Source organism: Salvelinus fontinalis, unplaced genomic scaffold (genome assembly GCF_029448725.1).
Source record: "Salvelinus fontinalis isolate EN_2023a unplaced genomic scaffold, ASM2944872v1 scaffold_0190, whole genome shotgun sequence".
Classification (NCBI taxonomy): Eukaryota; Metazoa; Chordata; class Actinopteri; order Salmoniformes; family Salmonidae; genus Salvelinus; species Salvelinus fontinalis.
The window spans coordinates 186,569-212,715 of NW_026600399.1; the positions used below are offsets into that span (position 1 = coordinate 186,569).

Consider the following 26,147-nt stretch of genomic DNA (forward strand, 5'->3'; position numbering starts at 1 on the left):
TGTGTATTCTACATGTTGTCAACACTGTGTATTCTACATGTTGTCAACACTGTGTATTCTACATGTTGTCAACACTGTGTATTCTACATGTTGTCAACACTGTGTATTCTACATGTTGTCAACACTGTGTATTCTACATGTTGTCAACACTGTGTATTCTACATGTTGTCAACACTGTGTATTCTACATGTTGTCAACACTGTGTATTCTACATGTTGTCAACACTGTGTATTCTACATGTTGTCAACACTGTGTATTCTACATGTTGTCAACACTGTGTATTCTACATGTTATCAACACTGTGTATTCTACATGTTGTCAACACTGTGTATTCTACATGTTGTCAACACTGTGTATTCTACATGTTGTCAACACTGTGTATTCTACATGTTGTCAACACTGTGTATTCTACATGTTGTCAACACTGTGTATTCTACATGTTGTCAACACTGTGTATTCTACATGTTGTCAACACTGTGTATTCTACATGTTGTCAACACTGTGTATTCTACATGTTGTCAACACTGTGTATTCTACATGTTGTCAACACTGTGTATTCTACATGTTGTCAACACTGTGTATTCTACATGTTGTCAACACTGTGTATTCTACATGTTGTCAACACTGTGTATTCTACATGTTGTCAACACTGTGTATTCTACATGTTGTCAACACTGTGTATTCTACATGTTGTCAACACTGTGTATTCTACATGTTGTCAACACTGTGTATTCTACATGTTGTCAACACTGTGTATTCTACATGTTGTCAACACTGTGTATTCTACATGTTGTCAACACTGTGTATTCTACATGTTGTCAACACTGTGTATTCTACATGTTGTCAACACTGTGTATTCTACATGTTGTCAACACTGTGTATTCTACATGTTGTCAACACTGTGTATTCTACATGTTGTCAACACTGTGTATTCTACATGTTGTCAACACTGTGTATTCTACATGTTGTCAACACTGTGTATTCTACATGTTGTCAACACTGTGTATTCTACATGTTGTCAACACTGTGTATTCTACATGTTGTCAACACTGTGTATTCTACATGTTGTCAACACTGTGTATTCTACATGTTATCAACACTGTGTATTCTACATGTTGTCAACACTGTGTATTCTACATGTTGTCAACACTGTGTATTCTACATGTTGTCAACACTGTGTATTCTACATGTTATCAACACTGTGTATTCTACATGTTGTCAACACTGTGTATTCTACATGTTGTCAACACTGTGTATTCTACATGTTATCAACACTGTGTATTCTACATGTTGTCAACACTGTGTATTCTACATGTTGTCAACACTGTGTATTCTACATGTTGTCAACACTGTGTATTCTACATGTTGTCAACACTGTGTATTCTACATGTTATCAACACTGTGTATTCTACATGTTGTCAACACTGTGTATTCTACATGTTGTCAACACTGTGTATTCTACATGTTATCAACACTGTGTATTCTACATGTTGTCAACACTGTGTATTCTACATGTTGTCAACACTGTGTATTCTACATGTTGTCAACACTGTGTATTCTACATGTTGTCAACACTGTGTATTCTACATGTTGTCAACACTGTGTATTCTACATGTTGTCAACACTGTGTATTCTACATGTTATCAACACTGTGTATTCTACATGTTGTCAACACTGTGTATTCTACATGTTGTCAACACTGTGTATTCTACATGTTGTCAACACTGTGTATTCTACATGTTGTCAACACTGTGTATTCTACATGTTGTCAACACTGTGTATTCTACATGTTGTCAACACTGTGTATTCTACATGTTGTCAACACTGTGTATTCTACATGTTGTCAACACTGTGTATTCTACATGTTATCAACACGGTGTATTCTACATGTTGTCAACACTGTGTATTCTACATGTTGTCAACACTGTGTATTCTACATGTTGTCAACACTGTGTATTCTACATGTTGTCAACACTGTGTATTCTACATGTTGTCAACACTGTGTATTCTACATGTTGTCAACACTGTGTATTCTACATGTTGTCAACACTGTGTATTCTACATGTTGTCAACACTGTGTATTCTACATGTTGTCAACACTGTGTATTCTACATGTTGTCAACACTGTGTATTCTACATGTTGTCAACACTGTGTATTCTACATGTTGTCAACACTGTGTATTCTACATGTTATCAACACTGTGTATTCTACATGTTGTCAACACTGTGTATTCTACATGTTGTCAACACTGTGTATTCTACATGTTGTCAACACTGTGTATTCTACATGTTGTCAACACTGTGTATTCTACATGTTGTCAACACTGTGTATTCTACATGTTGTCAACACTGTGTATTCTACATGTTGTCAACACTGTGTATTCTACATGTTGTCAACACTGTGTATTCTACATGTTGTCAACACTGTGTATTCTACATGTTGTCAACACTGTGTATTCTACATGTTGTCAACACTGTGTATTCTACATGTTATCAACACTGTGTATTCTACATGTTGTCAACACTGTGTATTCTACATGTTGTCAACACTTTGTATTCTACATGTTGTCAACACTGTGTATTCTACATGTTGTCAACACTGTGTATTCTACATGTTGTCAACACTGTGTATTCTACATGTGGTCAACACTGTGTATTCTACATGTTGTCAACACTGTGTATTCTACATGTGGTCAACACTGTGTATTCTACATGTGGTCAACACTGTGTATTCTACATGTTGTCAACACTGTGTATTCTACATGTTGTCAACACTGTGTATTCTACATTTACATTTACATTTAAGTCATTTAGCAGACGCTCTTATCCAGAGCGACTTACAAATTGGTGCATTCACCTAATGACATCCAGTGGAACAGCCACTTTACAATAGTGCATCTACATCTTTTAAGGGGGGGGGGGGGGGGCAGAAGGATTGCTTTATCCTATCCTAGGTATTCCTTGAAGAGGTGGGGTTTCAGGTGTCTCCGGAAGGTGGTGATTGACTCCGCTGTCCTGGCGTCGTGAGGGAGTTTGTTCCACCATTGGGGTGCCAGAGCAGCGAACAGTTTTGACTGGGCTGAGCGGGAACTGTACTTCCTCAGTGGTAGGGAGGCGAGCAGGCCAGAGGTGGATGAACGCAGTGCCCTTGTTTGGGTGTAGGGCCTGATCAGAGCCTGAAGGTACTGAGGTGCCGTTCCCCTCACAGCTCCGTAGGCAAGCACCATGGTCTTGTAGCGGATGCGAGCTTCAACTGGAAGCCAGTGGAGAGAGCGGAGGAGCGGGGTGACGTGAGAGAACTTGGGAAGGTTGAACACCAGACGGGCTGCGGCGTTCTGGATGAGTTGTAGGGGTTTGATGGCACAGGCAGGGAGCCCAGCCAACAGCGAGTTGCAGTAATCCAGACGGGAGATGACAAGTGCCTGGATTAGGACCTGTGCCGCTTCCTGTGTGAGGCAGGGTCGTACTCTGCGGATGTTGTAGAGCATGAACCTACAGGAACGGGCCACCGCCTTGATGTTAGTTGAGAACGACAGGGTGTTGTCCAGGATCACGCCAAGGTTCTTAGCGCTCTGGGAGGAGGACACAATGGAGTTGTCAACCGTGATGGCGAGATCATGGAACGGGCAGTCCTTCCCCGGGAGGAAGAGCAGCTCCGTCTTGCCGAGGTTCAGCTTGAGGTGGTGATCCGTCATCCACACTGATATGTCTGCCAGACATGCAGAGATGCGATTCGCCACCTGGTCATCAGAAGGGGGAAAGGAGAAGATTAGTTGTGTGTCGTCTGCATAGCAATGATAGGAGAGACCATGTGAGGTTATGACAGAGCCAAGTGACTTGGTGTATAGCGAGAATAGGAGAGGGCCTAGAACAGAGCCCTGGGGGACACCAGTGGTGAGAGCGCGTGGTGAGGAGACAGATTCTCGCCACGCCACCTGGTAGGAGCGACCTGTCAGGTAGGACGCAATCCAAGCGTGGGCCGCGCCGGAGATGCCCAGCTCGGAGAGGGTGGAGAGGAGGATTTGATGGTTCACAGTATCGAAGGCAGCCGATAGGTCTAGAAGGATGAGAGCAGAGGAAAGAGAGTTAGCTTTAGCAGTGCGGAGCGCCTCCGTGATACAGAGAAGAGCAGTCTCAGTTGAGTGACTAGTCTTGAAACCTGACTGATTTGGATCAAGAAGGTCATTCTGAGAGAGATAGCAGGAGAGCTGGCCAAGGACGGCACGTTCAAGAGTTTTGGAGAGAAAAGAAAGAAGGGATACTGGTCTGTAGTTGTTGACATCGGAGGGATCGAGTGTAGGTTTTTTCAGAAGGGGTGCAACTCTCGCTCTCTTGAAGACGGAAGGGACGTAGCCAGCGGTCAGGGATGAGTTGATGAGCGAGGTGAGGTAAGGGAGAAGGTCTCCGGAAATGGTCTGGAGAAGAGAGGAGGGGATAGGGTCAAGCGGGCAGGTTGTTGGGCGGCCGGCCGTCACAAGACGCGAGATTTCATCTGGAGAGAGGGGAGAGAAAGAGGTCAAAGCACAGGGTAGGGCAGTGTGAGCAGAACCAGCGGTGTCGTTTGACTTAGCAAACGAGGATCGGATGTCGTCGACCTTCTTTTCAAAATGGTTGACGAAGTCGTCTGCAGAGAGGGAGGAGGGGGGGGGGAGGGGGAGGAGGATTCAGGAGGGAGGAGAAGGTGGCAAAGAGCTTCCTAGGGTTAGAGGCAGATGCTTGGAATTTAGAGTGGTAGAAAGTGGCTTTAGCAGCAGAGACAGAAGAGGAAAATGTAGAGAGGAGGGAGTGAAAGGATGCCAGGTCCGCAGGGAGGCGAGTTTTCCTCCATTTCCGCTCGGCTGCCCGGAGCCCTGTTCTGTGAGCTCGCAATGAGTCGTCGAGCCACGGAGCGGGAGGGGAGGACCGAGCCGGCCTGGAGGATAGGGGACATAGAGAGTCAAAGGATGCAGAAAGGGAGGAGAGGAGGGTTGAGGAGGCAGAATCAGGAGATAGGTTGGAGAAGGTTTGGGCAGAGGGAAGAGATGATAGGATGGAAGAGGAGAGAGTAGCGGGGGAGAGAGAGCGAAGGTTGGGACGGCGCGATACCATCCGAGTAGGGGCAGTGTGGGAAGTGTTGGACGAGAGCGAGAGGGAAAAGGATACAAGGTAGTGGTCGGAGACTTGGAGGGGAGTTGCAATGAGGTTAGTGGAAGAACAGCATCTAGTAAAGATGAGGTCAAGCGTATTGCCTGCCTTGTGAGTAGGGGGGGAAGGTGAGAGGGTGAGGTCAAAAGAGGAGAGGAGTGGAAAGAAGGAGGCAGAGAGGAATGAGTCAAAGGTAGACATGGGGAGGTTAAAGTCACCCAGAACTGTGAGAGGTGAGCCGTCCTCAGGAAAGGAGCTTATCAAGGCATCAAGCTCATTGATGAACTCTCCAAGGGAACCTGGAGGGCGATAAATGATAAGGATGTTAAGCTTGAAAGGGCTGGTAACTGTGACAGCATGGAATTCAAAGGAGGCGATAGACAGATGGGTAAGGGGAGAAAGAGAGAATGACCACTTGGGAGAGATGAGGATCCCGGTGCCACCACCCCGCTGACCAGAAGCTCTCGGGGTGTGCGAGAACACGTGGGCAGACGAAGAGAGAGCAGTAGGAGTAGCAGTGTTATCTGTGGTGAGCCATGTTTCCGTCAGTGCCAAGAAGTCGAGGGACTGGAGGGACGCATAGGCTGAGATGAGCTCTGCCTTGTTGGCCGCGGATCGGCAGTTCCAGAGGCTACCGGAGACCTGGAACTCCACGTGGGTCGTGCGGGCTGGGACCACCAGGTTAGGGTGGGCGCGGCCACGCGGTGTGAGGCGTTTGTATGGTCTGTGCAGAGAGGAGAGAACAGGGATAGACAGACACATATTTGACAGGCTACAGAAGAGGCTACGCTAAAGCAAAGGAGATTAGAATGACAAGTGGGCTACACGTCTCGAATGTTCAGAAAGTTAAGCTTACGTAGCAAAAAATCAATAAAATTACAAATCTTATTGACTAAAATGATATAGTACTGCTGGCTGGTGAAGTAGCCTGGCTAGCAGTAGCTGCGTTGTTGAAAGTGAAGCTGGCTAGGTGACCTCGACAGTTTCTCTAAATTTCTCTAAACTACACAATTATCATGGATACAAGGACAGCAAAGACAACTAGCTAACACTACGCTAATCAAGTCGTTCCGTTGTAATGTAAGTTTCTACAGTGCTGCTATTCGGTAGAAGTTGGCTAGCTAGCAGTGTTAGCTAGCAGTGTTGGCTAGGTAGGAGGACAGCAGCGCGGCAGGCGAAACTAGCTGGCTAGCTAACCGATAATTACTCAAAGTTACACAATTATCTTAGATACAAAGCTAGCAAAGAAAACTATGTAGCTAGCTAACACTACACAAAACAAGTCGTTCCGTTGTATTGTAATCGTTTCTACAATGCTCTTCGGTGGCAAGCTGGCTAGCTAGCAGTGTTGGCTACGTTGCGTTAATTTCGAACGAAAATAGCTCGCTAGCGAACCTCAATAACGACGCAATTATGTTTGATAAAAGACGGCTATGTAGCTAGCTAAGATCAAACAAATCAAACCGTTGTACTGTAATGAAAATGAAAATCAGACCGTTGTACTATAATGAAATGTAATGAAAAGTTATACTACTATTCGGTAGACGGTGGACGTTTGCTAGCTGCTGGCAGATAGCAGTGGACAACGAGACGACGAAATACGATAATTACGCAGTTATCTTTGATACACAGACGGCTATGTAGCTAGTTAAGAAGAAATTGCTAAGGTTGGACAAATTAAATCGTTGTACTATAATGAAATGTAATGAAAAGTTATAAAAGTTATACTACCTGCAGAGCGAATGCAAATGCGACCGCTCGCCCCAAACCGGATGTCAATTCTACATTCTACATGTGGTCAACACTGTGTATTCTACATGTTGTCAACACTGTGTATTCTACATGTTGTCAACACTGTGTATTCTACATGTTGTCAACACTGTGTATTCTACATGTGGTCAACACTGTGTATTCTACATGTTATCAACACTGTGTATTCTACATGTTGTCAACACTGTGTATTCTACATGTTGTCAACACTGTGTATTCTACATGTGGTCAACACTGTGTATTCTACATGTTGTCAACACTGTGTATTCTACATGTTGTCAACACTGTGTATTCTACATGTTGTCAACACTGTGTATTCTACATGTTGTCAACACTGTGTATTCTACATGTTGTCAACACTGTGTATTCTACATGTTGTCAACACTGTGTATTCTACATGTTGTCAACACTGTGTATTCTACATGTGGTCAACACTGTGTATTCTACATGTGGTCAACACTGTGTATTCTATCTGTGCCAAAGAGCCCGTCGAGTTTCTTTTGAAGATGTTATGTCTCTTTATAATGATGATTTAAGAAGTAATGATAGCGTCGTAGATTGTTTTGTTAGAAAATATCAAAAGTGTTCAAGTATGTGTCCTTTAAGACCCTGTAATCAAGTAAAATGTTTCAAGAATGTGACAAATGTTAAGTTGTATAATTTTATCAAATACAATTTATTAAATTTAATCATAGTCATTCAAAAAAGTAATTCAAAAGTCTAACCACCCTGAGGACTCATCCATGATTGAGTTATCAGCCCTTTCAAAGGGGGGAGGGGTTGTTAGAACATCTTTCGGAGTGCTGTAGCTCGTTGAAGGTTTTTGTTTTAAAGTTTGAATCTGTTGGTGAGGACTGCAGGGCTTTAAGAAACTGACTCCACCCAGGAGGTCTTCTATCATCAACAATCTGGTGGTGAAGCTTATAGTTTGGTACCTGATAGGGGAATGTTGAGGACTGCCAGGGTTTTAAGAAACTGACGCCACCCAGGAGGTCTTCTGACATCAGCAACCTTGTGGGCTGCTGTGGTACTTTTAAGCAAGTCATATGTGAACCTCTGACAACAGAGCCCTGAAGGATAAACTCTCCTTTGTCATTCCAAGTAATGTATATAACATTTTTCCTGTTACGTGCCGGAACATGTGTCAACATGTCATGCATAACGTTATCTTCAACAGGCATTTGATCTTCAACCGGTAAGATCACCGGTCCAGGCATTACAGGGGCTTGGCTCTCTCTAGGCACGTCATCTTTTAAAGGGTCCGGTAGGGAAGCGTTAAATGGTTGGTCTCACCTTGTTTTACCAAGGCCAAATACCTTTGCAAGAGGTTTGTGTATTTTTGGACCTTATCATACGGGTTCAATTCTTTTTGGTTCAAAATATCCTTCATGCCCGTATCCAAATAATTTTCCTCTGTTTGTATGTGTAACGGGCTTCCTCCTTCTCCTCATCCGAAGAGGAGTAGCAGGGATTTGACCAAAATGCAGCGGGTTGTGAATACATATTGATTTAATGTACAAAACGGAAAAACACGACAAACACTTGAATAATTACAAAACAAATAAACGAATGTAGACAGACCTGGACAGGAACTTACATACAACGTGTAGAACGCATGAACCAGGAAAACAGACTACATAAAACGAACGAACTAACAAAACCCGGAACAGTCCCGTGTAGCGTAACATACTGACACAGGAGACAATCACCCACAAACAAACAGTGAGAACAACCTACCTTAATATGACTCTCAATTAGAGGAAAACGCAAAACACCTGCCTCTAATTAAGAGCCATACCAGGCAACCCAAAACCAACATAGAAACAGCAAACATAGACTGCCCACCCAAAACTCACGCCCTGACCAACATACACATACAAAAACAACAGAAAACAGGTCAGGAACGTTACAGAACCCCCCCCTCAAGGTGCGAACGCCGGGCGCACCAGCACAAAGTCCAGGGGAGGGTCTGGGTGGGCAGTTGACCACGGTGGTGGCTCAGGCTCCGGACGCTGTCCCCACACCACCATAGTCACTCCCCGCTTCTGTCTTCCCCTCCCAATGACCACCCTCAAACTAACATCCCCTAAATGAACGGCCAGCACCGGGACAAGGGGCAGCACCGGGACAAGGGGCAGCACCGGGACAAGGGGCAGCACCGGGACAAGGGGCAGCACCGGGACAAGGGGCAGCACCGGGACAAGGGGCAGCACCGGGACAAGGGGCAGCACCGGGACAAGGGGCAGCACCGGGACAAGGGGCAGCACCGGGACAAGGGGCAGGTCCCGGCTGAGATACTCTGGCAGGTCCCGGCTGAGATGCTCTGGCAGGTCCTGGCTGAGGGGCTCTGGCAGGTCCTGGCTGAGGGGCTCTGGCAGGTCCTGGCTGAGGGGCTCTGGCAGGTCCTGGCTGAGGGGCTCTGGCAGGTCCTGGCTGAGGGGCTCTGGCAGGTCCTGGCTGAGGGGCTCTGGCAGGTCCTGGCTGAGGGGCTCTGGCAGGTCCTGGCTGAGGGGCTCTGGCAGGTCCTGGCTGGACGGCTCTGGCAGGTCCTGGCTGGACGGCTCTGGCAGGTCCTGGCTGGACGGCTCTGGCAGGTCCTGGCTGGACGGCTCTGGCAGGTCCTGGCTGGACGGCTCTGGCAGGTCCTGGCTGGACGGCTCTGGCAGGTCCTGGCTGGACGGCTCTGGCAGGTCATGGCAGGACGGCTCTGGCAGGTCATGGCAGGACGGCTCTGGCAGGTCATGGCAGGACGGCTCTGGCTGGTCATGGCAGGACGGCTCTGGCTGGTCATGGCAGGACGGCTCTGTAGGGAGGAGAAGGAGAGACAGCCTGGTGCGTGGTATAGGCACTGGCTGCGCTGGAGAGGAGGAAACAGCTGGAGAGAGAACCCGGAGAGACAGCCTGGTGCGGGGGGCTGCCACCGGTGGACTGGTACTTGGAGGTGGCACCGGGTATACCGGACCGTGAAGGAGGACACGTGCTCTTGAGCACCGAGCCTCCCCAACCTTACCAGGTTGAATGGTCCCCGTAGCCCTGCCAGTGCGGCGAGGTGGAATAGCCCGCACTGGGCTATGCAGGCGAACCGGGGACACCACCTGTAAGGCTGGTGCCATGTACGCCGGCCCGAGGAGACGCACTGGTGGCCAGATGCGTTGGGCCGGCTTCATGACATCCGGCTCGATGCCCAACCTAGCCCTCCCAGTGCGGCAAGGTGGTATAGCCCGCACTGGGCTAAGCACGCGTACTGGGGACACCGTGCGCTTTACCGCATAACACGGTGTCTTACCTGTACGACGCCTTCTACCTCCACGGTAAGCACGGGGAGTTGGCTCAGGTATCCTACCCGGCTTTGCCACACTCCTCGTGTGCCCCCCCCCAAGAAATTTTTGGGTCTGACTCACGGGCTCCCAACCGCGTCGCCGCGCTGCCTCCTCATACCAGCGCTCCTGGGCTGTGGCTGCCTCCTTCTCCTCCTTGGGACGGCGATATTCCCCTGGCTGAGCCCAGGGTCCTCTACCGTCCAGGATCTCCTCCCAAGTCCAGAAGTCCTGGTTGCTCTGTTGAGCATTCCCTTGCCGCTTGGTCCTAGGTTGGTGGGTGATTCTGTAAGGGCTGTTGTCCTCCTCTTCCTCAGATGAGGAGAGGAGAGAAGGATCAGTGGACCAATACGCAGCATTAGGGAAATAAGCCATCTCTTTATTTGAAACGATGGCAACACAAAAACAAACACTTACAAAATTACAAAACAAGAAAACGACGTAGACGAAACCTGAACATGAATTAAACTAACTAAACGTAGAACTCACGGACAGGAACAGACTACATCAAAACGAACGAACAGCCAAACAGTCCCGTATGGTACATACATCGACGACACAGGAGACAATCACCCACCAACAAACAGTGAGAACAACCTACCTTAATATGACTCTCAATTAGAGGAAAACGCAAAACACCTGCCTCTAATTAAGAGCCATACCAGACAACCCAAAACCAACATAGAAACAGCAAACATAGACTGCCCACCCAACACTCACGCCCTGACCGTCACACACATACAAAACAACAGAAAACAGGTCAGGAACGTGACAGTATGATATTTTCAGGATCCTGTAATTGCTGTTTAAGTCTATCCAACTCTTGTTGAAGCACCAAGTACATTTTATTTGCCATCACACTCAGTGTTCAAACCCCACGTCTGGCAGCAATAAGGCTGGTGATGAAGGGCACAGCTATACTTAGTAAAGGCTATACAAACCCCCAGCTATACAAACCCCCAGACTGTTGTATGTTATGTCTTTTCTTTTGAAGACTGGCCCTTTTATTGGCAAAGAGTTTGATCGCGGTCTTTTGGCTCTTTAATTGTTTTAATTGGGTCAGGGTGAGTGGAATGCGTCCTTTGAGAAGATTCAAAGCAATCTCACATAGGGATAATATGAGATCTGAAGAACAGTGACCCAAGATGGCCTTCCGTTCTTTAGGGGTAGCACCAACTAGGGTTCTCAAGAGCGGTAGGTTTCTTTTTAAACACAGAGACATATCGGTTACTTTTTAGGAATGCAAACCGCCGGCCACTCCCACGGGAACAAGCCTGTTCGGAGCCTCAGGTGTTCTGAAGTATTTTATTTTAAATCCACGATTAAATAAGAAAATGGCGCTTTGTTAGCGTCCTCATAGCTCTCCATAAAGTAGGATTTCCTTCCAGGGTACATCTGCTGAGCTAGAGTGTTTATTTGTAGTTTGTCTCTAGGGTTTTTGAACAAAATCATGTAATTGGCATTCAAACTAATGGTACGGCTATTTTTACCTTGGTGAAACACATTTTGTACCAAGTAAAGCATGGACAGGTTTCGATTATGAGTATATTGGGTAAAAGCTCGTGCAATTTCAGGATGTCTACCGGCATATTGTCCAAAACCAGCAGATTGTTTTTATGAGGAGGTTAAATTTCATCATCAGACAGGGATGCGGGTATTCCTTCAACAAACTTGATTTTTATTTTCTTCAACAGCTCATCATACAAATGTTGGTAACATGAATAACACCACACAATATTGTCAGGTTTCTGAGATAATACATGTTCAGAATTCTCTAAAATACTTTTTACAAAACAAGTTTTACAAGTTTTTTGGATGGGCCTGCGATTAAGGCCGTAAATGGTAGTTGCAACCTGGGATCAAAACCTTCTACAGCAGCCATTATATCTTAACTTATGGCTGGGGGTAGTATTGAGTAGCTTGGATGAATAAGGTGCCCAGAGTAAACTGCTTGCTACTCAGTCCCAGTTGCTAACATATGCATATTATTAGTATATAAAACACTCTGAAGTTTCTAAACCTGTTTGAATGGTGTCTGTGAGTATAACAGAACTCATATGGCAGGCAAAAACCTGAGAAAAAATCCAACCAGGAAGTGGGAAATCTGAGGTTGGTCGTTTTTCAACTCACTCCCTGTTGAAGATACAGTGGGATATTGGTCATGTTGCACTTCGTAAGGCTTCCACTAGATGTCAACAGTCTCTAGAACCTTGTTTAATGCTTCTACTGTGAAGAGGGGCCGTATGAAAGGGGAATAAGTCAGAGGTCTGCCAGAATGCCTTGAGCTCGTGACGCGCGTCCATGTGAAAGTTACCTCGCATTCCATTGCTTTTCTACAGACAAAGGAATTCTCCGGTTGGAACATTAATGTTAAAAACATCCTAAAGATTGATTCTATACATCGTTTGACATGTTTCTACGGACTGTAACGGAACTTTTTGACATTTCGTCTGAAACTAGTGAATGCGCGTCATGAATGTGGATTACTGGACTGAACGCGCTAACAAAAGGAGCTATTTTGACATACAGTGGGGCAAAAAAGTATTTAGTCAGCCACCAATTGTGCAAGTTCTCCCATTTAAAAATATGAGAGAGGCCTGCAATTTTCATCACAGGTACACTTCAACTATGACAGACAAAATTAGGAAAAAAAATCCAGAAAATCACATTGTAGGATTTTTTATGAATTTATTTGCAAATTATGGTGGAAAATAAGTATTTGGTCAATAACAAAAGTTTATCTCAATACCAGTATACCAATATATCAGTTTATTCAAAGTTTAATGGGACTTTTGGAATTTTCCCTTCTTTGCGCCAAGAGAGGATGGGAATGTTCGCTTCACAATGCTAGCCAAGGTTGCTAATTCGACAGAAGAAATGGACATTCTAAAACCAAACAACGATTTATTCTGGAAATAGTACTCCTTGTACAACATTCTGATGGAAGCTTAGCAAAAGTAAGAAAACATTTATGATGTTATTTCGTATTTCTGTGTAATATGTTGATGCCTATTCTCCGCCGTGTTGGTGAGCGCTGTCTCACAATAACCCAAGCTGTATGTTGTGGTAAAGTTATTTTTTTAAATCGAACACAGCGGTTACATTAAGAACCAGTGTATCTTTCATTTGCCATACAACAAGTATTTTTATGTAAAGTTTATGATGAGTTCTTTGGTCAGATTAGGTGAGTGTCCAAAATATCTCCGGACATTCTGGGGAAATGTTGCTACGTATTCACAACGTATAACCACGATTTGAAGCTCTAAATATGCACATTTTCAAACAAAACATAAATGTACTGTATAACATGATGTTATAAGACTGTCCTCTGATGAACTTGTCCAAAGGTTAGTGATTAATTTTATATCGATTGCTGATTTTTGCGAAAGCTACCTTTGCGGTGAATAAATGCCTTTGTGTGTTTGGCTATTGTGGTAAGCTAATATAATTCTATATTGTGTTTTCGCTGTAAAACACTTAAAAAATCGGAAATATTGGCTGGATTCACAAGATGTTTATCTTTCATTTGCTGTACACCATGTATTTTTCATAAATGTTCTATGATGAGTATTTATGTATTTCACGTTGCTCTCTGTAATTATTCCGGCTGCTTTGGTGCTATTTTTTATGGTGGCTGCAATGTAAAACTATGATTTATACCTCAAATATGCAAATTTTCGAACAAAACATAAATGTATTGTTTAACATGTTATAAGACTGTCATTGATGAAGTTGTTCAAGGTTAGTGATTAATTTTATCTCTATTTTGTCGGTTTTGTGAAAGCTACCTATGCGGTGGAAACATGGTGAAAATACCCGGTTGTGTGTTTGGCTATTGTGGTTAGCTAATAGAAATACATATTGTGTTTTCGCTGTAAAACATTTAAAATTGGAAATGATGGCTGGATTCACAAGATGTTTATCTTTCATTTGCTGTATTGGACTTGTGATTTCATGAAAATTATATTATATGATATCCCTGTCCCGTTAGGCTAGGCTATGCTAGTCAGCTTTTTTGATGAGGAGGATCCCGGATCCGGGAGGGTGATGAAGTAGAGGTTTTTAAAATATATTTATACATAATATGTACATTTTATCATAAAAATACATACAATTGACATAAAGACATATCGGAAAATTCGGTGTCCTCCAGTTTTAGAATATCGTGATTGAATATTGTTTCTACCTCAGAATTGGCTGTATCAAGCTGTCTGGCTGCCTCATTCAGCAACAAATCGTCTACCTCAGAATTGTCATTTAAAGCATTGAAATGATCCTGTTTCAATGTTTTACTAGGTATGTCCTGTGCGCCGAATTCTTCCTCGACCACATCCTCTCGCCATATTGGGCCTTCTATGTCGGTATACGCCGGGGAGGAGTCTGAAAGAAAAATATATACAAAATAGGGTATTAAAAATAAAATATATATTATATACAAGTGTTAAAATACATTTCAGATAGATTAATATATTAACAATATATATATATAGTTAAATTAACTCAGGGCGGGCAGGGTAGCCTAGTTGTTAGAGCTTTGGACTAGTAACCGAAAGGTTGCAAGTTCGAATCCCCGAGCTGACAAAGTACAAGTCTGTCGTTCTGCCCCTGAACCAGGCAGTTAACCCGCTGTTCCTAGGCCGTCATTGAAAATAATAATTTGTTCTTAACTGACTTGCCTAGTAAAATAAACCTCAACAGTTTTTTGACACGTGCTGTTCTGAGGAATCCTGGATACCGCGGGTCCTAACCCTTTTTCCTCTGGCTTTGCAGATTCTGCAGGGTTTGTATCGTTGTAGTCTGAAAAAAACAACATTATTTGACATTGTTTTAATAACACATTCCATCAAAAAAATGTATAACTAATAAAAAATGTATAATGGGGTCATACCGTATCCATAGAGCGCAAATTATCTGCTATGAAAAGCCAGCTGACATTTACTCCTGAGGTGCTGACTTGCTGCACCCTCGACAACTACTGTGATTATTATTATTTGACCATGCTGGTCATTTATGAAAATTTGAACATCTTGGCCATGTTCTATTATAATCTCCACCTCCAGAGGACTGGCCACCCCTCATTGCCTGGTTCCTCTCTAAGTTTCTTCCTAGGTTTTGGCCTTTCTAGGGAGTTTTTCCTAGCCAACGTGCTTCTACACCTGCATTGCTTGCTGTTTGGGGTTTTAGGCTGGGTTTCTGTACAGCACTTTGAGATATCAGCTGATGTACGAAGGGCTATATAAATACATTTGATTTGATTTGATGTTCTTGAATCTGTGCGTTTTCAGACCAGTAGCCCTTCTCGGGCCGGGGTGATTCGGCGCGATGCACTTGTGCCAAAGTAGTGTGGAGTCTTGAAGGACTGTGATGCAACGTAAATGCTAGATTATGTAGCGATTGGCTTGAGGTTCCCGGGGGTGTGTATCTGTTTGTTAAAGCTACGCTTCTTGGGGTGTTTGGAGTAGAACACCGTCTGTTTCATCTGCTCCTCCGAAGTCGTTCAGAATAATGCATCATGTTCGGGGTTGTCCGCTGTAAACACAAGATTAGCTTTTAAAATAGGGTACACACTTTTTGTTTTAATGTATAAATATTATTACGCTTTTTATTTTTGGCCTTACGTCAAAAATAGCGTGATGGTGACGGGCTGAGTAAAGAAGAACCGGTTTCGGTTTGCACCTTGGGTTTCTCATCTAATGTTGGATGATCCAAATCAATTATTCCAGGTAGCAGATTTATAATTGTCGGGTATCCTGTTTTTTAAATAATATTAACATATATTTATATGAAATATATACATTTTAACTTTAAAAAAAGAACATACAATTGACATAAATACATACCTGAAAAATCGATGTCCACCCCTTTAAGAATATTTGTAAAACATATAACACCGGTTTAATATTAGAGAGAGGGTGTTACAAACGGTGCAGTAATTTTGTAATATCATACATTTACCACAAACTACCTCATGCACACATAGAAATCTGATATACTAATTCCAAATCCTCAACTTCAAAATTCTCCATGTGTAAAGACTTGCAGAAAAGCTGGAAAATACTTTTCAGATGAGCCGCTGTGTCCTAACGGCGCAAATGTATGGAACAAATGTACAGACCTGTGGGGTTGGTTTATTGTTGTTTGACCGTTTTTTCTGGAGAGAGCCTCTGCAAATTAATCTATAGTGCCGATATTGTTTAGAAAAAAAACATTGTTTTTAAACCTTAGGGGTGTCTAGACATTTTCTATGCTGGTTGTTGGGATTGCCTTTTGCTTCCTACAGCCCAGGAAATAACACCTGTTGTTTTTGGAGACAACCACTAGTTGTGACTCCGATAGTGCTGATATTGTTTCAAGCACAATTGAAGAGACACACACACATAGACACACAACCCCGAAAAAAACATTGTTTTGAAACACACACACGCCCGCACACGCACACACACATCTTTCCTGAAAGCCTTTCTCTGAGACACGCTGGGAGAGAGAAAAGACAGATTCCTTTCGTTAAAAGGTGAGACACAATTTTAAAACCCTTTATTTAATTATAAATATTTAGTAGAGACCTTTTAAAACATGTCATAATTAGTTAAAACATTTTTAACCAAGCCAGAATGTTTTTATACACATACAAAAAAATAAATAATAATTTATACATCCGATAAATATATATAGATGTCACGATCGTCTTTTGGTGAATGAGTGGACCAAGGTGTAGCGTGATATAAATACATCCTCTTTTTAATGAGAGAAGCAGATGAACACGAAACGAAACACTTTACAAACTAACAAAACAAACGACCGTGAAGCTACAAAACGAAAGTGCATACACAAGCTACTAACGTTTAGACATAGACAAAACGAAACAGTCCCGTGTGGTACATAAACTGACACGGAAGACAATCACCCACAAACAAACAGTGAGAACAGCCTACCTTAATATGGTTCTCAATCAGAGGAAACGTAAAACACCTGCCCCTGATTGAGAACCATATCAGGCAAATACAATTAACCCAACATAGAAACACAAAACATAGAATGCCCACCCAGCTCACGTCCTGACCACTAAAACACATACTAAACAAAGCAAATAAGGTCAGGAACGTGACAATAGATATTATTACAGCACAGTAAAAACACTTTAATACCTTTTAAATGCTTATATTTATAACTGTCTGTTGTAGGAAAGACTGTATTCATATAAAATTAAAAAACAATGTTTGAAAACAACTGCAGACACCCCCCCCGAAAAACCCATTGTTTTGAAACGCACACACGCGTCTTTCCTGCAGCATTTTTCCGAGACAGACTGAGAGAGAGAGAGCCGGATATTCCATTCGTTAAAGGTGAGATACAATTTTAAAACCCTTTATTTTTTTCTAAAGACCTTTTAAACATGCTATTATTAGTTAAACAATTGTACTATTCCTTTCTTACAGATAAAGGGGACGGCTATATGTTTAACCCAGACACCCATCCTTTTCTAATTCACCATCTTCCTGACAGGGTCTCTTCCCTGCACGATATCGCGCACCCTCCAGGTTCCGTAAGTTTTCTTTACCAGGATAGATCAAACGTCTTGCATTTAGACCCCGGGTCTGTCTTAAGGATAGAAGTGCCCAGCGATGTAATTGTCCAGCTGTTTCATCATGTTGCATCATGGCCAGGAATATATGATAATCGAAAGCTTAACACAGGCATAAAATAGTTCACATCCATTTGGAAAATACATATGATAACCGATTTTGTAGCATTTGAGCTACCATATTGTTCACATGCTAAAATTGTCACTTTGGAGTCTGGACTATACGCCATTCAAATCATCTCGCCCGCATACTTCCACTCAGGGCGTGTTTGATCTGGCATAGCCCGGGCTGTATCTTAAAACCTCACTAGGGTAGGGGGGACCATTTTCACCTCCGGATGAAAAGCGTGCCCAAAGTAAACTGCCTGCTACTCAGGCCCAAAAGTTAGGATATGCCTATAATTGGTAGATTCGGATAGAAAACACTCCAAAGTTTCTGAAACTGTTAAAATAATGTCTGTGAATATAACAGAACTGAAATGGCAGGTGAAAACCTGAGAAATTCATCCAGGGAGTGCCATTATTTTGAAATGGCTGTTTTTCCAATGAAAGCCTATCCACCATTTTAAAGGGATATGGCCCAGATTTCATTCCCTATGGCTTCCACTAGTTGTGAACAGTCTTTAAACAGTGTTTCAGGCTTTTGTTCTGAAAAATTAGGGAGAATGACTTTGAGTGAGTGGATAGTGGGATGTCCCAAGAGCTGTATGCTGCGCAAGACCGAGAGCGCGCCTTTCTTGTTTTTCTTTTATATTGACGACGCTATTGTCTGGTTGAAATATTATTGATTATTTAGGCTAAAAACAACCAGAGGATTGATTATAAACATCGTTTGACATGTTTCTACGAACTTTACCGGTACTATTTGGAATTTTCATCTGCCTTTTGTGACTGCCTTTGAGCCATTGGATTCCTGAACAAAACGCGCCAACAAATGGAGGTTTTTGGATATAAAGAGGGACTTTATCGAACAAAACAAACATTTATTGGGTAACTTGGAGTCTTGTGAGTGCAACCATATGAAGACCATCAAAGGTAAGTGATTAACTTTATTGCTATTTCTGACTTTCGTGACTAATCTACTTGGCTGGTAACTGTATGTAATGTTTTGTGTGCTGAACGCTGTCCTCAGATAATCGCATGGTTTTCTTTCGCCGTAAAGCCTTTTTGAAATCTGAGACAGGGGCTGGATTAACAACAAGTTAAGCTTTATTTTGATGTATTACACTTGTGATTTCATGAAAGTTAAATATGTATCGTAATTTCATTTGAATTTGGCGCTCTGCAATTTCACCGGATGTTGGCCAGGTACCCACATGAAGTTAAGCCATGCTCTCATATGCAGCGCATGAGAAAGACTCCCGGGTTTTGTTTGATAAAAGGGGGCTGTGGCCGCTGTATGTGAAAATCTTCACAGTTGAATCCTCCGGTTGGAAAATGTAACCCATATGTCCATCATTCATATCCAGCACTCCTTTAAAACATTCAGGGGCCTCAAACAGAATGTCCTCTATGTTTTTGTCATTGTGTTCTTGGCACGAGGAACACAGTACATCTACAATTGGCCTAGGAGACATGTTTAATTTGTTGTTTAGTGTTCTGGGTTTATTTTAATTTCCTCTTTGGTGTTCTGGGGTTTATTTATAATGCGTCTGCCCCCCAATAACCCCGGACATTCCTGTTTCATAGACAACAGCCCTTAGTAGACTGACCAGACCAGTTTAAAAAGCAGTATCAGTCAAAAGACAGACAGTGAGGTATCATATTTAGATTGTATTGAGTATACAGTCCACACCATATCTATTTTGACAGTGGCCCCCACAACAGGGTGGGGGCCATACTCTTTGAAATGTTGAAACACATCCCCCAGTTCAACGAGGTCCCTACACATCAATTATCACGACAGCTTCAAAGGAACAGATGCACTATCTGGTTAAATAAACACCCTCCCCCTACAGTGAGAACGGAAGGCAGGATGTCCTGCAGGATGCCCATATATGGGCATACACACCTGACCCATCATGTAGGGTCATAAATCACACGTTTGACGTGTGCCGTCTACTGTATTCTCTCTATCATACCCCCTCTGTTATTGGTGGTGAGAGGTTAGCATGTTTTGTTGTAGCCTCTGTTATTGGTAATGGTGAGAGGTTAGCATGTTTTGTTGTAGCCTCTGTTATTGGTAATGGTGAGAGGTTAGCATGTTTTGTTGTAGCCTCTGTAACTTTCTCACTCATTCTTATTAATAATTCATTCATGGTTTTTCTTAATCATGGCATCATCAGGATTAATTTAGTAGTGATTAGAAACATGTCATATACTCACATAGACAGAAAATTACTCCAATCATCATCCACCATTCAGTTACTATTGGGAAATTCATAACCCAACAAACAAACCCAAAACACAACCAAAACAACCTGCAAATGCTTCCAACGAGTTTACAACCAAATACTCAACTTTTGACTTTAATACACTATGACTGCTTTCAGTTCTAAACGGTGAAACAGATATGTATGAAAATACCCTCAAATAAAAGGTGACATTATATACTGTCACCTCATATGAAACAACATTTGATCTAAAATCCAAAATGTTGGAGTATAGAGCCACATTTAAAATGTTAGCTTCACTGTCAAAATAGATATGGTGTGGACTGTATACTCAATACAATCTAAATATGATACCTCACTGTCTGTCTTTTGACTGATACTGCTTTTTAAACTGGTCTGGTCAGTCTACTCAAATATTCGTACTATACATTTTTCTCTCTACAAGTAATATTATGATAATTTATAATAATGATACATTCATTTATGAATAGATATGGCAGGTTTCAGGACACTGATATATCTGAATATGTTGAAAAATATACTGCCACTATTTTCACCACCAAAGAATAGCAGTGTGATTTAAATATGATTATACTCTTTGCAGGCTGTCAGGCTGTCTAGTCACAGAGGAAGGCTGTGCTTCTCTGGTCTCAGCTCTGAGGTCAAACCCCTCACACCTGAGAGAGCTGGATCTGAGCTACAATCACCCAGGAGACTCAGGAGTCAGACTGCTCTCTGCTGAACTGGAGGATCCACACTGCAGACTGGAGAAACTCAAGTATGTAGAGGGTTTATGTCAATGTTCATATCAGACATGTTTGACTTATCAGGCTAGTTAAGACAAACATTCGTACCAACACTTGGACAAAGTTATATGCTGACTGTGTGTGTGTCCAGTGTGTGTGTCCTCTCAAACACAGACTGGACACACTGGACACACACACACATACAAGTCAAATCAAATGTATTTATATAGCCCTTCTTACATCAGCTGATATACAAAGTGCTGTACAGAAATCCAGCCTAAAACCCCAAACAGCAAGCAATGCAGGTGTAGAAGCACGGTGGCTAGGAAAAACTCTCTAGAAAGGCCAAAACCTAGGAAGAAACCTAGAGAGGAACCAGGCTATGAGGGGTGGCCAGTCTGGACACACACACACACTGGACACACTGGAAACACACACACACACACTGGAAACACACACACACACACTGGACACACACACACACACAAAAACACAGGACGAAAGCTGTTTCCCAATACCAGCACAGCAGTCGTTTCACCACAGGATGTTGAATGCATTTGCAGTTTGTTTTGGTTGTGTTTTGGATGATGTTTTTCCTAATAGAAACTGAGTGGTGAATAATGTCCTGTCATTTTGGAGTCACTTCACTTGTATTGTCAGTAAGAATAGAAGATGTTTCTGAACACTTCTACATTCTACATGCTACCATGATTATGAATAATCATGAATGAATCGAGAATGATGATGAATGAGAAAGTTAGATGCACAAAGATCAGACCCCCTCTGTTATTGGTAATGGTGAGAGGTTAGCATGTTATGTTGTAGTCTCTGTTATTGGTCATGTTGAGAGGTTAGCATGTTTTGTTGTAGCCTTTATTATTGGTAATGGTGAGAGGTTAGCATGTTTTGTTGTAGCCTCTGTTATTGGTAATGGTGAGAGGTTAGCATATTATGTTGTAGTCTCTGTTATTGGTCATGTTGAGAGGTTAGCATGTTTTGTTGTAGCCTCTGTTATTGGTAATGGTGAGAGGTTAGCATGTTTTGTTGTAGCCTCTGTTATTGGTAATGGTGAGAGGTTAGCATGTTTTGTTGTAGCCTCTGTTATTGGTAATGGTGAGAGGTTAGTATGTTTTGTTGTAGCCTCTGTTATTGGTAATGGTGAGAGGTTAGTATGTTTTGTTGTAGCCTCTGTTATTGGTAATGGTGAAAGGTTAGCATGTTTTGTTGTAGTCTCTGTTATTGGTAATGGTGAGAGTTTAGCATGTTTTGTTGTAGCCTCTGTTATTGGTAATGGTGAGAGGTTAGCATGTTTTGTTGTAGCCTCTGTTGTTTGTTTGAACCAGTGGTCTGGTTGAAAGCCGTGAGCACAAGCGCCGTTCCTTTTCCTTTCTAAAGACAAAGGAATTGTCCAGTTGGAATATTATTGAAGATTTATGTTAAAAACATCCTAAAGATTGATTCTATACATCGTTTGACATGTTTCTACAAAATGTAATATCACTTTTTTGACTTTTCGTCTAGACTTTGTGATCGCGCCGTGTGCATTTTGGATTACTGGACTAAACGTGCGAACAAAAAGGAGGTATTTGGACATAAATGATAGACTTTATCGAACAAAACTAACATTTGTTGTCTAACAAGAGACCTGGGAGTGCCATCAGATGAAGATCATCAAAGGTAAGTGATTAATTTGAACTCTATTTCTGCCTTTTGTGACACCTCTCCTTGGTAGGAAAATGGCTGTATGGTTTTCTGTGGCTAGGTGCTGACCTAACATGATTGCATGGTTTCACAGTGGTTGGATTAACAAGAAGTGTATCTTTAAAATGGTGTATAAATCTTGTATGTTTGAGGAATTTTAATTATGGGATTTCTGTTGTTTTGAATTTGGCGCCCTGCAATTTCACTGGCTGTTGTCGAGGTGGGACGCTACCGTCCCACTGATACCAGAGAGGTTAAGTAAACGTTGTTCAACTGGAACATCATTGTTGTGTCATTTTAAGTTAACATTGGTAGCAGAGGATGGCTAATAACTACAATGTGCCACCTCGCTTCGACGAGAAGAGGTTGTAAGAAAGTTGGAAAAATTAACTTGGAATCTGGACACTGGTTACTAATCTGGACACTGGTTACTAATCTGGACCAGAAAAAGCACTTCGGTGGTATTATCGCTCGAAGGAAGAGCGAGAGATACAGCACTGGAAATATCCGTTGAGGATTTGAACAAGGATGACGGCATGGGAAATTTGATCAGAGCACTGGATTCTGTGTTTCTTAAGCAAAGCTTCCTTCAAGAAGGCAGGGGCTGTACTGGTTATAAAAAATGACAAGGCAGTGATGTTTAAACAACCAGTGACCCTTGAACTTACTACCTCAGGCCACTATTGTGTAAACATTTTAGACAAAGACATTACACAGAGTCCATGTAAAAATTAGATTCTGAGGGACACAGAGCACATGGAGATTCTGACAGCACAGAGAAGATGAACACAAAGGAAATACACAAAGTATTGTTGACTTCACAAACAGTTTGGACACGCTACAGTTGACAGACTTCAGAAATGACTCAGCAGTTCTGGGAATAATGATGAGAGTGTTTCCATTCTACAGCAGATAGTTAACAGTTGTGAGACATTCCAGAAATACAGCAAACCAGCAGTTTGTCACTGGCTTCCAAGTACAATGAAACAGTGGCTGTATATCTACATGAGCCTGGACCAAGTGTGTGGTATCTTCACATAATCCACCACTTCACACGCTTCAGTGCTGGAAGCATTGTGAATACAAAGAAACACAGTGAAATGGTCAAGCACTTCATTCAGTCCTGGATAAGTGTGCATGGCCCGACACAGAAATTGTACAGTGACAATGGAGGAGAATTCAATAATAATGAAATAAGAGAAATGGCAGAGAAATTCAACATGGAAGTAAAGACAACTGCTGCATACAGTCCATGGAGAAATGGACTTGTGGAGAGACATAATCAAACACTCAGAGATTATTCTTAAAGTGAAGCAAGACAATGGATGTGACTGGAAAACAGCCCTAGATTGGGCTTGATGGCAAAAAACTCAATGCACAATGTTCATAGTTACAGCCCATACCAACTAGTGTTGGGGCAGAACCCTAATCTTCCCTCTGTTGACAAGCCACCAGCACTAGAAGGGACCAGTGTGAGTGCATGGGGGTGGAACAGCACCTTTCAGCACTACATGCAGCGAGAAAAGTTCAGAGAGAATTCGCAGGGCTCTGCGGAAACATCTTTGACCCACCGATGAGAGGTACGAGACTGGAAACAAAGTGTACTACAAACGAGTTGATTGTCAAGAGTGGAAAGGACCGGGAGTAGTCATTGGCGAAGATGGTGTGGTAATATTTTGTGAGGCACGGAGGCACCATTTGTAAGGTGCATCACTCAAGATTGCAGAAAGTAAATTATCAACAAGATGGAGGTTGCTGAGAATCAGCCTCCTACTGAAAATGACAAAAAGGACACATTGACAGACACAAGCCTACCAGATGTGTCATCCAATGATATGGAGACTGAAACTGACACAGGAAATGGAGCAGAGACCTTCAACCATGCCACTGGTAATACTGTTGAGGGTTCAAATGAGGAAAACGTTCAACAACAGCCACATGTGTTAAGACAGCATGGTTGTTCCAATCTGAAAACTGGACAAACTGTTAAATACATGGACAGAGAAAGTGATATTCCACACAAAGCAACCGTCATTGGACGAGCAGGAAAAGCCAAAGGAAAACACCAGAAATGGTCCAACTTGCAGAACTCTGAACCAGCTTGTCACGTCTTCTACCGAAGTCGTTGCCTCTCCTTGTTCGGGCGGTGTTCGGCGGTCGACGTCACCGGTCTTCTAGCCATCATCGATCCATTTTTTCATTTTGCATTTGTTTTGTCTTGTCTTCCCACACACCTGTTTTCAATCCCATCCATTATCTATTGTGTATTTAACCCTCTGTTTCCCCTCATGTCTTTGTCAGAGATTGTTTATTGTGAGGGTTATGTTTATGTGTATAGGTGTGCGACGGGTCATCTTACCCATATTGTTATTATGATTTTCTTATGAGTGTTATGGAGCAGATTGCTGGGACTTTCATTAAAAGACTCCATTCTACACTCTGTTTGACTCTCCTGCGCCTGACTTCCTTGCCACCTATACACGCGACGCTGACACAGCTACACTTTCTGGTACAACAGGGTCAGCTGACCAGTCACTTATCAGATTTCAACCAATGGAAAATGGCGAAAAACAGAATGATATTCAAAATGATGATATACTTGAAACAAAGGATGTGTCATTTGACTCAGCTAAACTAGATGAGCTCAGTAATTGGAGGAATAATGTTGTGTTTGAGGAATTTTGTTATCAATGTTCATAAACTGAACTTCAATTAATATTGTCTGTTACCCAAGAATTCATAAGGTTCTTATTGAAATGACAGACAGAGGCCAGTCTACAATAGTCAGAAACGTTTATTAACGACAGCTCTGCCTCCGGATTGCAAGACATACATTTTATACCCAGCCTCTTTCATATGCACACACGGTCACACAAACAATAGTTAACAGACCACTCTATTCAGGCTATTATCCCCCACAGATATCGTAAATCTCCTCTGTCAGTGCTATCTCATAGAGGCCCATCCTCAGTAAAACACACACAGACGATTGTTTGAGTTGCATATTTCTTCAGTATTCTCACAGTTTTTCACTAACCAGCCGACAGATACGAGAGCTCTGGAGGGCTCTCCCTGTCCTATCTTATCTCTCCAGAGTTACAGCCAGGTCTGTTCAAACATAGGTTAATGCTCCTCTTCGTTCTCTTTCGACACACACATACATTCCTTTATGAGCAAACATGATTTATCATTATAGAAAGACAGGGTAGAATTCTGTTAGTGACTGTTCTACGTTAAATGTACACATCATTTAGTCATTATTCATAAAATTCATAACAGGAAGTCAAAGACATTGGCCAGAAATGTGTCTCAACAAGGTGGGTGTGTCCCTTAAAGAACTGGAATAGTGCCAAAAGCACGTCTAGTGGCTAGAGGTTTAGAGGAGCTGTCTGCTAAACAACTCCCAAACGACTCATCTAGTGGCTAGAGGTTTAGAGGAGCTGGCTGCTAAACAACTCCCAAAAGACTCATCTAGTGGCTAGAGGTTTAGAGGAGCTGGCTGCTAAACAACTCCCAAAAGACTCATCTAGTGGCTAGAGGTTTAGAGGAGCTGGCTGCTAAACAACTCCCAAAC

At 42.6% G+C, this 26,147-nt stretch overlaps 1 protein-coding gene across 1 annotated transcript in view; it reads left to right on the plus strand.

Annotated features, from left to right (window-relative positions):
* The window catches only part of LOC129844180 (NACHT, LRR and PYD domains-containing protein 12-like), a 48,874-nt gene that overhangs the window by 14,863 nt on the left and 7,864 nt on the right, over positions 1–26,147 (plus strand). The window contains exon 7 of the mRNA XM_055912601.1: positions 20,731–20,904. Within this exon, the coding sequence (XP_055768576.1) occupies positions 20,731–20,904 (174 nt within the window). The remainder of the gene's footprint in view (positions 1–20,730; positions 20,905–26,147) is intronic.